Raw genomic sequence first — 15,880 nt, forward strand, 5'->3', positions numbered from 1 at the left:
AAGTAATAAACTGGAGCCCAACAAAAAGGTGAGGTTTCTACAATATAACTCTATCAAACTTTTAAAATTGTTATTTATTCATTGATTTTTCAACAACTGTTTGTTGAGCACCTATTGTCAGATATTATTCTAGGTACTGGTGATGCATGAGTGAAAAAAACAAAGACCTCAAACTCAGGAGGGACACAAAAAGAAACATTTAAATATATGATAAATACCAGGGGGGCTACTCAGATAAAATAGGTAGGAAATGCCTTTTTACACATTTTCCCATAGTTCAAAATTTTCATAAAATTTTGACTTATGTAGAAAAGTTATCACAAACTGACAGGTAACTTGTAGCTTTCCTTGATACAGTTCAACAAGCAGAACCACAACTCTGGCACACGGGCTGCATAGACTTTTAGTGAGAATCCTCAGTGTAAGGCCACACATATGTGAATATGGAAGAATTCATTCATTTTGCTGAATGCATTAAATGCATTGTGTAATATGCTGTCATTATTTTACAAGAGGACTGCTAACTAGTATGACTTCTTTTATTTCGTTTCTCTCTGAGCACCCAGCCATTCTGGGGCATGGGGCCATTTCTGGGTTATTTACTAATGTATTTCGACACCTGGTACATAGAAATCAACAATCCCTTTTTGAATGAAGAAACTAACCACTCTAACTGTGTGATTTTCTAATTATATTACTCCCCCAAATGATTTCCAAACTCTCAGTAGCATAATATTTGTATGGGTATTGAATATGTGTACAACAGCATCCTTAAATTTTAGCTCACATAGAGAATAGAACAGTGCAGCAATTCTTTTGAAAGCTGAAACACTTGGTGGCGCTGCAGGATAAGGCTTTCAAAAAGAAAAAGCTCAACTTCAGATTTCCGGCGGGGAGAGAGCCCGCAAGCGCAGCTGAGGACCTGTGAGTCTCGAAAGAAATCGACTCGTCATCATTTCTGGACAGGCTATCAATGGAGTGATCTTTCATTGCCTCAGACCCCTCAATCTCCAACACAGAGTCGCGCCCTATTCATCTAAGGCGTTTGCGGAAGATGGAGGACCATCAGCAAAGGCAAGTCCTACTTCTGTTTGTCTTTCTGGGAGTGACTCTGGGCCGCAGCGAACCCCAGCGTTATTCCGTGCTGGAGGAAACAGAAAGCGGCTCCTTTGTAGCCAACTTGGCCAATGACCTGGGCCTGGGAGTGGGGGAGCTGGAGAAGCGCGGAGCCCGGGTGGTCTCAGAGGATAACGAGCCAGGCTTACAGCTCGATATGCAGACGGGGGAGTTGATATTAAATAAGAAATTGGACCGAGAGGGGCTGTGCGGCTCCGCTGAGCCCTGTGTAATGCCCTTCCAAGTGGTCCTGAAGAAACCATTAGAAGTATTTCGAGCTGAGCTCCTCGTGAGAGACATAAATGATCATTCTCCAGAGTTTCCTGAAAGAGAAATGACCCTGCGAATCCCAGAGAGTAGCCCGAATGGGACTGTATTTCCTCTGGAAAAAGCCCAGGACTTGGACGTGGGCAACAACGACGTTCAAAAGTACAGTATCAGTCCCAACTCTCATTTCCATGTTACCACCCTCAAGTGGGGGAATGGCAGGAAATACCCTCAGCTGGTGTTGGACAAAGAGCTGGATCATGAGGAGCAGCCCGAGCTCCGAATAACAATCACTGCTCAGGATGGAGGCTCTCCACCCAGGTTCGGCACCGCCCAGATCCGCATCTTGGTCCTGGACATCAACGACAACGCCCCGGAGTTCTCGAAGACGCTCTATGACGTGCAAGTCCCAGAGAACAGCCCCATAGGCTCCCTGGTTGTGAAGGTCTCTGCTAGGGATTTGGACACTGGGGTTAATGGAGACATATCATACTCACTTTTCCATAATTCTCCAGAGATTAGCAAAACTTTTGAGCTGAGCCACCTCTCAGGAGAAATTCGACTAATTAAAAAATTAGATTTTGAAGCAATATCTTCATATGACCTGCATATCAAGGCGTCTGATGGTGGGGGCCTTTCTGGGACATGCTCTGTTTCTATCAAGGTGCTGGATGTCAACGACAATGCCCCAGAACTTACGATTTCCTCACTCACCAGTCCTATTACCGAAAACTCCCCCGACACAGAAGTGGCACTGTTCAGGGTTCGAGATAGAGACTCAGGGGACAACGGAAGAATTATTTGCTCCATCCAGGGTGACCTCCCCTTTCTTCTGAAGCCTTCTACAGAGAATTTCTACACTCTGATAACAGATGGGGCCCTAGACAGAGAGGCCAGAGCCGAGTACAACGTGACCATCACCGTCACCGACTTGGGGTCCCCCAGGCTCAAAACCGAGCACACCATCAGGGTGCTGGTCTCCGACGTCAATGACAACACGCCCACCTTCACCCAAACCTCCTACACGCTGTACATCCAGGAGAACAACAGCCCCGGCCTGCACCTGGGCACAGTCAGCGCCACAGACAGAGACGCGGGCGCCAACGCCCAAGTCACCTACTCCCTGCTGCCGCCCCGCGACCCACACCTCGCGCTCGCCTCGCTCGTGTCCATCCACGCCGAGCGCGGGCACCTGTTCGCGCTGCGGGCGCTGGACTTCGAGGCGCTGCGCGCCTTCGAGTTCCGCGTGGGCGCGGCGGACGCGGGCTCCCCGGCGCTGAGCAGCGAGGCGCTGGTGCGCGTGGTGGTGGTGGACGACAACGACCACGCGCCCCTGGTGCTGTACCCGCCAGCGCCCAACGGCTCTGCGCCCTGCCCAGAGCTGGTGCCCAGGGCGGCCGAGGAGGGCTACCTGGTGAGCAAGGTGGTGGCGGTGGACGGCGACGCGGGCCAGAACGCCTGGCTGTCCTACCAGCTGCTCAAGGCCACGGAGCCCGGGCTGTTCCGCGTGTGGGCGCACAATGGCGAGGTGCGCACCGCCAGGCCGCTGGGCGAGCGCGACGCGGCACAGCACAGGCTGGTGGTGTTGGTGCAGGACCATGGCGAGCCAGCCCTGTCTGCCAGCGTCACGCTGCACGTGCTGCTGGTGGACGGCTTCTCGCAGCCCTACCTGCCGCGGCCCGAGGGCGCCCGCGACGAGGCGCAGGCCGACTGGCTCACGGTCTACCTGGTCATTGCTTTGGCCTCTGTGTCTTCGCTCTTCCTCTGCTCTGTGCTCCTGTTTGTGGCCCTGAGAGTGTGCAGGAGGAGGAGGGCCGCCTGGGAGGGTCGCTGTTCAGTGCCAGAGGGCCACTTCCCGGGCCACTTGGTGGATTACAGTGGTACTGGGACCCTAGCCCAGAGTTACCAGTACGAAGTGTGTCTGTCGGGAGATTCTGGGAGTAATGAGTTCAAATTCTTGAAACCTGTCTTCCCCAATCTCCTACCTCAGGACCCTGAGAGGAAAATAGAGGAAAATCTTGCCTTTCCTAATAATTTAGGTTTCTGAAATGTCCATGCTGTGCATATTATATTTGTCTCTCTTATGGTTTCTTATTTTTTAAAGCCCAGTAATAATCTCACTCTATCTTATTTTCTCTGTTGTTTTTTTACTGTAACTCTTGACTTTATTGGTTGGTTTGTCCTATATTTTTTCCAGTTATTCTTTTATTGGTTAACAATTTTCATAATTCATATTACTAATTAAAATTCTAGTACTCATTTCAAAAGTATAATATGATAATGTCTTCTAATAAGCATAGTTCTAATTGTAAAAGCATATTTCTACTGTATGATATTGCATAAGAATTTGTTGTTTCCGTTTGTCCTAGTTTATTTTTTAATTCCTGGGAAGTTAGTTTTAGTCTTCTAAGGACCAATAGGCTCTAGAACAAAATAATGTGCTGCTTGAATGTCTTTCTTAGTATATCAGAAACATTCTCAATAAGTTCCAAATGCTGGACCTAGAGGGATTTTTTTGCATGTGCAGTATACCAATATCTCTTTGCCTTTTGGATGAAGATATTTGTTCTAGGAGATAAACTGCATTATAGAATTAAAAGTTGTTAACAAAACCAACTTTATCAGAGGATTGTTGATTGAAAAACAAACAAAAACTCACTGAAATTGAGTAGATTTCACCTCATAACATCCCTGTGGCTGTAAATCTTTATGGAAGCATAAAGTCTCATCTTTCTGCTGCTGGGTTTGAACAGACAACCCTAAGTGTGCAACCAGGGTCCTTTTGTTGGTTGGAAGGGTTGAACAACTTGGCAAAGAAATCAGTTCTATTGTAAGGACTGCTTTATCTCCTGGAATCTCTCACCTTTGGGGATACGATAGAATGGCAGGATCTGTATCCTAATCATGGTCCCCAAACCCTGAGAACGTTATGTTATGTGGAAAGAAGTAATTCGGATTCTGATGGAACTGAAGGTTGCACTTTGTTGGGGCTGCTGTTAGCATGTATCTACTACTGGGTCTGTTTCTCTGGTTGCACCCTGATGGCTATAAATTTTAGCAAATGGCATGAGGGTGCTGCTATGATAAGTACTTCAGAAGGCGTGAGTGACTTTGGAACTGGATAGCAGGTAGAGGCTGGATATGATGGAAAAAGCCTAGAAGTACTTTGAACAAACTGTTAAAATAGATATGAATAGTGGCAATCCTAGGAAGGAATCAGAAAGAAGTCTGAATCACAGTGGAGAAATCGTTTCTAGGGAACAACTAAGTTGAAAATCGAGTGTTGGTGGAAATGTGGATATTAAAGGCATTATTGGTGAGGCCATGGAGTCCTAGTGGCACTGTTGGGTTAGCATTGGATGAATGACTATGAGGTTGGTAGTTCAAAACCACAGGAGCTTCATATGCAAGAAATGAAGGTTACTGTTCCCATAAGATTTATGACTTCGTAAATCCAAAATGGAAATTCTACTTTATCGTATAGGGTCACTGTGAGTTGGAATCTACTCAAGAGCAGTGTGTTTGATTTTGGTTGAACTGTTGAAGTACTCAGAAGAAAATGATGAATATATTTTTGGAAACTTGAGGAGAGAAAATATGTGTTCTACAGTAACAGGAAGCTTATCTGAGTTGTAACTTGCAGTTATGTGGTAGGCAGAATTTGTAAACAGTACATTTGAACATTCAGCTGAGAGAGTTTCCAACAAAATGTTGAAGTTGCAGCCTGGTCTCTTCCTATTGCTTTTAATAAAATGTGAGAGAGATGATGTATTAGTCTGGGTACTTTAAAGAAACAAATCCACAGAAACTCATGTATAAGAGAGAGTTCATATAAAGGCTAAGTGTGCATCAAGAAAACATCCCAATCCAGTGCTGCCCAAGCCCACAAGTCTAACATTAATCCATTAACCCATATGTCCAACACCAATCCACAAAGTCCTCCTCCATCTCACAAAACAGACGCAATGATGCCCATTGCAGGAGGAAAGCCAAGTCAGTGAATGTGTAAACATCTCAGCGCTGTTAGGGGTCTATTCCAGCACCCAGGGCTGCATCAGGGTAGGTCCATGTGCCTTCTCCTTGGAGATGTCTTGCAGGAAGTCAGCCTTACAAGCTGAAGCAAGGAACTGCCAAGGCAGCTGCACCCTGGTGTAACCATCCCAAAGCAAGAGACCAGAGAACTAGATAGGCAGGGCTCACTGAGCCATTTATCCCTCCGCCCTTCAAATAACTCCATATGTGTTTATCGGCCAGGTTGGCACAATAAACTTACTACCTCAGATGATATAGTTTGAAAGAACTGTTGAGCAAGATGAAACAAAGACTTGATGGTTTGGGGAAAATTCAGCCTATTCAAATTACAAAAGATGCAAAAACAGAAGATTCATGGACTTGAAAGCATATTCTGAAGATAAACAAGGCATGCAGCAAACAACTTTGATAGTTCCTTAAAAAAAAAAAGGCAAAACCTCAGAGTACTTAGTCATTTCACAGAAGTCAGGAATAGAGATGGGTTAACCCAGGAAATAACTGTGAAAGAGCCTTTGGTCTAATGGAGTAACACGCCCCACCCCATCCCCCGCCCCCGTGACACTCATAAAGGGTCCATGACCAGAATCATTGCCACATTGTACTGTAAGGGATAGGAAAGACAGAATGACAAAAGGTTGTTGTACCTAAAATTCTGTAGGCAAGAAATGGATCGATAGAAATACACCATGCATATCATGAAAAGAAAGGATAATTTATAGAATTCAGTGTCAATCTCAGTTGGCAGAGCTGTAAGCCACTGGGAATTTTCCTACACCTTGAGAGCAAAAGGAGTTAGCTTGAATGGATTTCTACATTGCTTAAAACATAATACTTGTTTTCACATTCCATTTTCTCCATTTTGAACTGAATGTCTATACTGCTATCCTGTGCCTTTCTTACTATTATATGATAGAGAAGAAAATATGTTTAGTTTCACAGGTCTTCAGATGAAGAAGATGGTGTCCCCAAACCTAGCATATCCAAAATATTACTCATACCTAATTTAGATTATGATATTTGGGGGCTCTGAATTGATAAGACTTAAAATGAAAAATTGGATTAAAAATTATGCTGCAATGGAATAGGACCTTTGGCCATGGGATTAGTGTATATTGCATGTAGAACGGTTATGAATCATGGTGATTCAAAGTAGGTACTGGGAAGGAGACTAAAGGTTCCACAGAGATGTCTATGGCTTAATGTGCAGAGCTGTCGATATGTTCTAATTTGTGACAGAAAGGAAGTAAGGTTGTGAGTAAAAATAAGACTGCTAATAAAATGACCTTCTGTTGAGATGACTGAGTTAATAAAGGGGACAATAGGATGGGTGGTGTATATGAAATCACAATAGTCCTTAAAACTGGCACTGGGAGGCAGATGTCGGTGCCAAATGATGTGACTCAAGAAAATACTCAACTGGCCATTCTTGGCTTTGAATATGAAAGGGGTCATGAGCCTAGGTGATCTCTAAAAGCTAGAAAAGGTGTGTGTGTTCTCCCCTAGAACATTCAGAAATAAATGCAGCCCTGCATTTTTAACTCAGTGAGATCCAGTTTTGGACTTCTAACCAATAGTTATTTTAAGGCACTAAGTTTGTGGTTTAGCATGGTAAATGGAGAAAAGGTTGAAGTTTTCAAGGATTTTATCTTGCTTTGATCCACAACCAATGCTCATGGAAGCAGTAATTGAGCGATCAAAAGACATATTGCATTAGGTAAATCTGCATAGATTTGCTCTTTAGAATATTTAGAGCAAGAATGTTACTTTGAGGACTAAAGTGCTCTTCCCCCAATTAATGGTATTCCCCATTGTCTCATATGCATGTAAAAATTGGACATTGATTAAAGAAGATTGAAGAGGAATCAGTACATTTGAATTGTAGTTCTGGAGAAGAATATTGAAAGTACCATAGACTGCTAAAATTACAAATCAACCCATGTTGGAAGTAGTAAGTCTAGTGTGTTCTATAGAGGCAAGGATGGCAAGATTTTATCATACATATTTAGAACATGTTAGGAGAAAGTCGCCCCTGGAGAAGGGCATCCTGCTTGGTGAAGTGGAGGGGGAGCAAAGGGGAGGAGGACCCCAATGAGATGGAGTGAAACAGTGGCTGCATCAATGGGCTCAGGGATAGGAACAATTGTGAGACTGGCAGAGGACCGTGCAGTATTTTGCTGTGTTGTGTATAGAGTCACTGTGGGTCAGGGTCAATTCTATGGCACCCAGCAACAACAAAATCTGTGGTTTATAGGAGCAATATGAAACGACTACAAATTGCCTTACACCCTACTCTAGCCCAAATATTCACATTCTTGTAATTCCTTGCAGCGAGGTGTACCATATGACTGAGCTATTGCCAATGGTTTGAAACTGCAATTGGGTGACTGAATGGCTGTGGGGAAAGTGGGAGGAGGCAGGTTCTTTAGGTCATCCACCTTTTTCCTTCTTACCTGAAATGCGTAATGAATGTATTCCTGGAATTAAAGCAAACAACCTGCAACCATGACGTGAATTCTATAAGACAATGGATTGGATTCTAAAGACAGTCAAATTAAAAGATGGAAAAACTTTGGATTTCTGATAACATTGTTGAGCTACTAAAATAACTCTCCCAGGATTTCTGTTGCATGATATAAATGAATGCCTATTTGTTCTAACAACTGTAACTGGATTTTCTGTTGCTTATAGACTAATAAATTCCTAATGGATTTACTACTCTTTCTCATGAGTAAGGTTTATTTTTATATACAAAGTCAGTAATCTGACTGCACTGTAGGTTGCTTGTTTAGAGTATGTGAGGCGCCTACCTGGCAGAAAAGTAGATTTTCACTCCCTTAGGTGCTATCAAGTGACAGGATTCTGAGAGGCTACAAGTGACTATATCTTTGTATTCAATCATATCAACTTGGCTAGCTAATAGAAAGTATATGCAGATTAGTCAAATTTAAAAGCAATGTCTCTGGGTAGTAGTGTCCCCAAAAGTTAAGTTTCTAGACTAGAATGGGAACTTGGAATGATAAATGTAGGCACACTTTTAAACATGTATGGATGATGTTAATTTGCAAAATGACTAGGATGTTCATACAGTAATTCATAACCCTCCTTGATCTCAGTGAGCAAAATAGGGGATAACTTTTACTTAGTGAAATGAGTGGACTAATGATGAATCTGAACATCTTCATAAACAGATCAGCAATCCAAATATTTTGGCAAAAGTGGCTGGCTGAAGAATCAAAAGTGAATTATTCTTTATGTCACAAGTAGCACCCAGAAGAGTCCTGAACATGGGTGGCAAGTAATTATTTGATAGTGAAGAAAGTCACAGTTTATTAAGTTTGTTAAGCCCTACTATATACTTTTCATTCAGCACAAACAGCTACTCATTTCCCCTCATTTTTCCTCTTTACACTTTTATTTCTTTCTTTGAGATTAATATGAGGACTAACTTGACTTTCATGATATTAAATTAAAGCCACTTCTCCTTTTTGCATTATCTCCTTTTTCTTCCATTTCTCCTCAAATAGAGTCTGGAGAACATAGGTATCAATGGACATATTTGAGTATTCAGATAAGAGGTTCTATCATAGTTAGGTTTTATAGCAACTTTCCCTGACCAAGATTCTGACTGGTTTGGCGGTTGAGACCTAGTAATCCCCCATGATGTGACCTAACACAATGTGATCAACTCTATATCTACCATGAATAGTCACACCACTATAAGATTATGGTGGGATGCAATGCGCTTACTAAGGTCACTACCCTGATACAACTGAAAGGACGTCTCTTTGGAAAGTCTGGCTTACATCCTATATAAGTGGTCACTGTGGGAACTCTTGTAAACTTTGTGATAAGTCTGGATCCTGCATCTGGCTCGTCAACCTCCAATTCTTTGTATTTGTGCCAATGGCTTTCCATATTGCCTGCTGATCCTGGGAGTCATCAGCGACTAGCCATTTGACCTGTCAACCAGTGGTTCGTTCACCTCTCCAGTTACAAACTTGACGTGATGATTTGAGATCCATCAGCTTCTTCAGCTACCAACTGGTGATATTCCTGCTATTTTTGGCTTCATCAGTTCATGAAACTACCCTGGAACAACCTCCAGCTTAACATCTAACCCATGGACTTGGAACTGGACTGGACTTGCTTACTTCTACAACTGTGTGAGCCATTTTATTTATAGAAATCTCTCTCTCTCTCTACCCCTGTGTGTGTTTGTGTGTGTGTGTGTGTGTGCCTTGCTTTTCTAAAGATCCCAGCCTAAGACAGGTACATTATCTTACTAATTGGGAAGTAAAAGAGACCTTGAATTCTTTCCACAAAAACAATTAAATGGAAATAAAAATCTCATTTACTATAGTAGTTTTGTATAATGAGAATGAACTGCATCATCCCTTCATTATCCTACAAATAACTCTTGAAAAATCAAAATGGCACTTTTATTCAAGTGCTATTACTATAAATATGAAGAAAATTCTAGAAAATTCCACCAATACTATTACTTGAATGTATATGAAGTGATATCAATTGGTGGCTGAATTTGGAGGAAATATTTTCTTTAAATAGTTAGAAATTTGGCCATGCCAGCAGGAATATGGATGGGATAATACTATAATATGTTTTATAAGGAATAAATTGAAATTCTATAATGTTGTTATACTTTTCATCTCTATTCTCTGATAATTTTTTCTGTAAAACTAACAATTTAAAAAACATTATTAGAATGAGACACAACTTCACAAAGTAAAGCAAAATAAAATTCAATGATAGTTCACTATGGTGTTGGGTAGAGGATAGGACCCTCCTTGGATTCCTCGATGTACAGAGATTAAATCTCAGCAGAATACTACAGCATTTATGAGGGAAAGTAACAAAAAATAATGATCAGCACCCTCTTCTATCATATAACCCTCAAACAGAGCAAGAACAGAGCAAGAACCAAGCATAATCAAATAATTCTCACTCAAAACTCACTGCCAGTTTGATGCTGACTCATAGAGACCCTATAAAACAAGCTAGAACTGCCCTTGGAGTTTGTGAGACTGTAACTCATTATGGGAATAGAAAGGTCCATCTTTGTCCCAGAGTGGTTTTAACGTGCTGACCATATGGTTAGCTGCCCAATATGTAACCACTATGCCATTAAGGCTTCTGAATGGAAGTATTGAAATCACTAGTTCAGGGAATCACAAAGTATTGTTTGGAAATTACATTTGATATAAAGTAAAAAGACTTATTCTGAAACCTCTACCTGACAATGGTTAAAAATCTTCTATCCCAGAAAAGCCCAACACCCCTAGTTTTAGCAGACCCAAAGAATGAAGATTAAAGATATTGTTGAATATATTCCTTGAAGGAACCTTATTTTCTCACTAACCTGTCCCCAAATAGTCCCTCTTATATTGCTACTACTACTTTCAATATTCAGATCTATGTTTGAAAATAGTATGCTCTTCCACATCTGCACATTGAATTTTAAACATGGCTTTTTAAAAATAGATACATCATAACAGAAAATGTACTACTCAGATAGATCTTGAAAACTCAACACCTCTGATTTAAACTAAATTATCTTGGTTACAACAAACAGAAACCCAACTCAAAATATCTCATGAATTAATTAAAGAGTATTAGAGTATATACCATATATACTCAAGTATAGGCCAACCAGAATATCAGCTGAGGCATATGATTTTACTACAAAAACTGTGTTAAAAATGTGCTGAAAAAATGTGCTGAACAAAAGGACAAGGACAACATGAGTCCACTGAGGTAAGCTTGAAAAAATTGGGTATAGCGGATAAGCTACTATATACATACATCCCTGGGATGAGGTCCAGCAACTATGGCAGGGGCCCAACCCAATCCAGGGATACAGTCGGCAGCCAACGAAAGAGGGGAAAAGAAAGGGGGGGGACAAAAAGATGGGTAGGGGAGGAGCAGGGCATTAATCCATCCAAGGGGAAGGTATTGTTTATATTTCCACAGGAGGAGGAGAGACCAGGCTTCAAATCCATGGACCAAGAACCAATGTACCAGGGAACCAATAGAGAGGTCCGCAGGCCGGCTCAATCCCGACTATGTTGACACCACTTCAGAGGACAGCATGGGGCTACAACATGGGGCTACAGCATGGGGAGAGGGGCTTGTTGGATTAGAGCATATGGGAGAAACGCAAAGGGATGGAGAGGGTGAAGAGGACATCCTGGCCCATCAAGCCCTGAGGACAATGTTCCTGCTTGGAGCAGACAGCACATGGGGAGGACCATAGAGCTGGCCCTACCACGGGACATGGCATCCCTCACTGAATCATGGCGCCGCGGGGAACAGCTCTGGAGACACAGTGCCGGAATAGTGCAGGGTCCCATCATTCTGGGGCAGGGCACTGAGGGCATGCAGCAGAGAATCAGGGGGAAAAGACTAATGAAATCCCCAGGGAATACCAAAAATAGACTTGGGAGACAGTGTGGCACTCCATCAGACTTGAATGGAAAACACTCGTAAAGGCCATTTTTCTCAGTGGCTTTCCTTTTGTTATTGTTATTTTAAACTATTATTGTATTGCTGGTTTTGACTTTGTTGTTTTATCTGGCTTTGCCTGTTTTTTTGCACTTATTAATGTAACTGCATGTCTATCTAGATAAGATAGGCAGGATAAATAATTCTGAGATGAAAAGTACGGGGCTGATGGTTCTGGGAGGATAAGAGATAAGGGGAGGTGGGATAAAGGAAATGGGGGTGGAGGACCAACCAAGGAACAAGGGAATAACAAGTGAACTAAAATCAATGGAAGGAAGGTCGTAGGATGTCCAGTGGGGGTCAATCAAAGACAATGTAGCACCAAAGAATTACTAAACCTAAATGAAGGTGGGACAAGAGGGAAGTAAAAAGGAAATCGAGGAAAGAATCAGGAGGCAAAAGACATTTGTAGAAGCCTAAATATAGACATCTATGTATGTAAATATATATATGACTGGGGAATAGAACTATGTACTCATATCTATATGTCAAGAATTAAGGTTGTAGATGTACAGTGGGCCTCAACTGCCGAGACCACTTCCAACCATGGCCCTTGACAAAGTCGGCGCATGGAGGAGGAGCATTCAAAGAAGGGTTCACCAAGGAAGGTCTCTTCCGTGAACCCTCTGAAATTATTGGCCTGATATCATTATTGATAATTGTAGCTGCTCTCTGGTTCTTGATAATTTTGATCACTTCCCCTTTTAGGAAACAACTGATGTCAACTGAGGAATATTCCCCAGAAGTTGAGGTTACTCCCCTTCCTATGTCTTTGAAAGATCCATGTCCTGATTACGTGCAAAGTGTATTGTATAATAAAACTAGAAACTGGAAGCCAGAAAGCCCCCTTAAGGAATTTATGTTAGATCTTGAGCAGGCTGAGTTATTGCAACCGAAACCCACGGAAATCTCAGAGGCTCGTTTGGAAGCTTTTGTGCAAGACTCTAAAAAAGTTTATCATCCTCTTCTTTTCCCCCTCCTTATATTGGTTACTGCATAGGGGGTAGAATATGGTACCCCCCTCCAGGAAATAACCCAAAGAGAAATAGAGTTCCTGACCCAAAGAGAAATAGAGTTCCAGGGGCTTATAATGAAAATGGCATAAGAATAGTTAACAAAGAAGGTGTACAAGTTCCTTTTAGTAGTTTAAGTTTTATGGAATGGTTAGCAAGAAGAGGGCCTCCGTGATGTTTGAAGTCCACTGAAGTAACGCTACCTATTGTGAGGCAACATGAAGTCCACTGAAGCAAAGCTACCTATTGTGAGGCAACTCATACCTTGGTACAGAAAGACTTTGGGGAGTTTAATTTATGGGAACTTAGAGGAAAAGAAAGAACAAGAAATGAAAGCCCTAGAGGAACAGCCTAAGAAAGAACAGAAACAACACCCAAAGCCTGTCAAGTAATTTTTGATAATGAAAGGTATTAATGCTTTATTGATTTCATAGTTAGAACAATGTGCCCTAGTTGGATGAAGTATACTCAGTTATTGTTAGAAGGTTTATATCTATCACCTTTGTGGTTGAGAAAGTTTTAGTTTCAAGATGTACTAATATTTAACCAAGAATCATGATGTGATTGATGTAACTTGTCATGGTCTTGTGGCCTGAGAATTTCCTGATGTATGACCTCAGGCCATAAGTTTTAAGCCAAGAAAAAATAATATATAAGTTGAAGTTTTGCACGAATAAAATTGGAAGTTGCCCGCAACCTTTGAGTCATGTGGTTTCTGTCTCCCACTTGCCGATGCCGTGACCCACCTTGAGGGACCCAGGACCTTGCTGCAGCTGGACTGCAACACTCAAGTACCTAACACAAAAACACCTTGTTCTAACAATCCGGCATTTTGTAATGCTCACCTTCCCAACAGGATCGCTGAGGACAAGAAGGGTGCATGAGCAAATGTGGTGAAAAAGCTGATTTTGCCCAGCTATCAAAAGATATAGCATCTGAGGTCTTAAAGGCTTGAAGACAAACAAGCAGTCATCTAGCTCAGAAGCAACCAAGCCCACATGGAAGAAATACACCAGCCTGTGTGATCATGAGGTATCAATGGGATCAGGTATCAGGCATCTAAGACCCAGATTAAAACCATACCCAATTTGTATGAGGGGGCTCATGAAGTGGAGACTCAATGCCCATCTGTAGAAAATTGAACATCCCCTCACAGAGGGGGCACAGGGAAGTGATGAGCCAGTCAGGGTGCAGCATAGCACTGATGAAACACACAACTTTCCTCTAGCTCTATGGTGCTTTCTTCACCCCACTATCATGACCTCAATTCTACCTTACAAAATGGATTAGACCAGAGCATGCACACTGCTACAGATAAGAGCCCGCAACACAAGGAATCCAGGATAGATAAACCCCTCAGGGCCAACAATGAGAATAGAGGTACCAGGAGGATTAGGGGAGGTGAGGGGGAGAAAGAGGGAATCAATCACAAGGATCAACCTAGAACTCCCTCCTACAACACCCTCCCAGGGGGACGAATAACTGAAAGGTAGATGAGGGGTGACAGAGGATAATGTAAGATATGGAAAAAATAATCTATAACTTATCAAGGATTCATGAGGGAGGGAGGGGGAAGAAATGGGGAGCTGATATCAGGGGCTCAAGTGGGAAGAGAATGCTTTGAAAATGATGATGGTGGCATATGTGTAAATATGCTTAACACATTGGAGGAATGTATGGATTGTGATAAAAGATGTAATAGTTCCCAATAGAAGTATTTTTTTAGTGCTGAAAAACTCGGCTTATACTCGAGTATATATGGTATAATGTAAGATATGTTTGGAAATCCAGACTGAAGAATAAGGTCTTAAAAACAATTAGAAATCAATATATTTTTTAAAACCCAGTTTATCCTATCAATTCTTTGACATTTCTACCCTTTGTTTTTTTTTTCTTTACTACAGATTCAATAGCGTAATATCCCCTCTTATAGTTCAAATGCCTAAAAATGTTCAGTTGTATTATTATGAACTGATTCATGATTTTACTAGTCCCAAATTAACAATCCTGAGGAAGGATTTGTAGCTATTGCAGCTTGTGGCCAGGAAGTAGGAAGGTTTTTAAAATCTTACTGTTCTCATATGTTTCACACAATGTTATCGGCATAACATATAGATACTCTACTAAAAGCAAAAGGAAGAAAACAAATATCTACATGTGACAAAAATGTGAGGTGAAGGAAATCACAAGCAAATGTTCTTTTATTATCCTTGTATTACATATGTCCACTAACATTAAGGAACATTTCCTTCATTATCAAAGGGGCAGATAGTTAGGTCAATTACTTTGGACATCCAGGCATTTATCTGTGTAATGATTTTTGGTAATAATGATAACTCAAAATTCATGATGAATTTTGATAAACTGCTGACTTGACTAAAGAGAACATCTTGCCTTGGGGTGAAGGAACAGGTAGAATGAAATCATACAACAAGGGCACTTAAAATGTTATGGAAAATTTAACTATCTTGGAATTCTATTTCCCACAATCTTCTTGGAGCCTCCCTGCAGCCAGAGAAGTGGGAGTACACACAGGGAGTGTTTCTCACAAATCGGGAAGCAAAATCACAGAGGACTCTTCTCTCTCAACATTTCCCTGATGGTTTCCACTGGAATCCAAACTTGTAACTTTTTACAATGCTTTTTTCCTTCAGATGTCTAGATGTCTTACTATTAGGTCAAATGAGAAAGACATGCAATGTAGAAGATTTGTACACACTTAGCTATTGCTATTGGTTTGCACTAATCACCTTTGTCATATAGTTCTCAGTAAATGAAACTTTTAAATTTTTTCTGATGAATACCAACACTCTCAGAAGTTAACTTTATACATATAGTCCCCATTATGTCTGCTAATGGGCTAGAGTGAAGCAAATGCAATATCTCTCCTCATAACTAGCAGGAGTCCTGGTGGGGTTGTGGTTATGCACTGG

At 41.7% G+C, this 15,880-nt stretch overlaps 1 protein-coding gene across 1 annotated transcript; it reads left to right on the plus strand.

Annotated features, from left to right (window-relative positions):
- Window positions 1-92: 92 nt before the first annotated feature.
- Window positions 93-13,581, plus strand: LOC142439390 (protocadherin beta-15-like). Its single transcript, XM_075541707.1, has 2 exons — window positions 93-9,578; window positions 11,404-13,581. The coding sequence occupies exon 1, from the start codon at window positions 1,055-1,057 to the stop codon at window positions 3,428-3,430; it is 2,376 nt and encodes a 791-aa protein (XP_075397822.1). The 5' UTR covers window positions 93-1,054; the 3' UTR covers window positions 3,431-9,578; window positions 11,404-13,581.
- The last annotated feature ends 2,299 nt before the right edge of the window (window positions 13,582-15,880 follow it).

The sequence above is a fragment of the Tenrec ecaudatus genome, chromosome 2 (genome assembly GCF_050624435.1).
Source record: "Tenrec ecaudatus isolate mTenEca1 chromosome 2, mTenEca1.hap1, whole genome shotgun sequence".
NCBI lineage: Eukaryota > Metazoa > Chordata > Mammalia > Afrosoricida > Tenrecidae > Tenrec > Tenrec ecaudatus.

What these genes read in the sequence shown, in the direction of transcription:
- LOC142439390 (XM_075541707.1), top strand. Translation starts at nt 1,055, where the DNA reads ATGGAGGACCATCAGCAAAGGCAAGTCCTACTTCTGTTTGTCTTTCTG.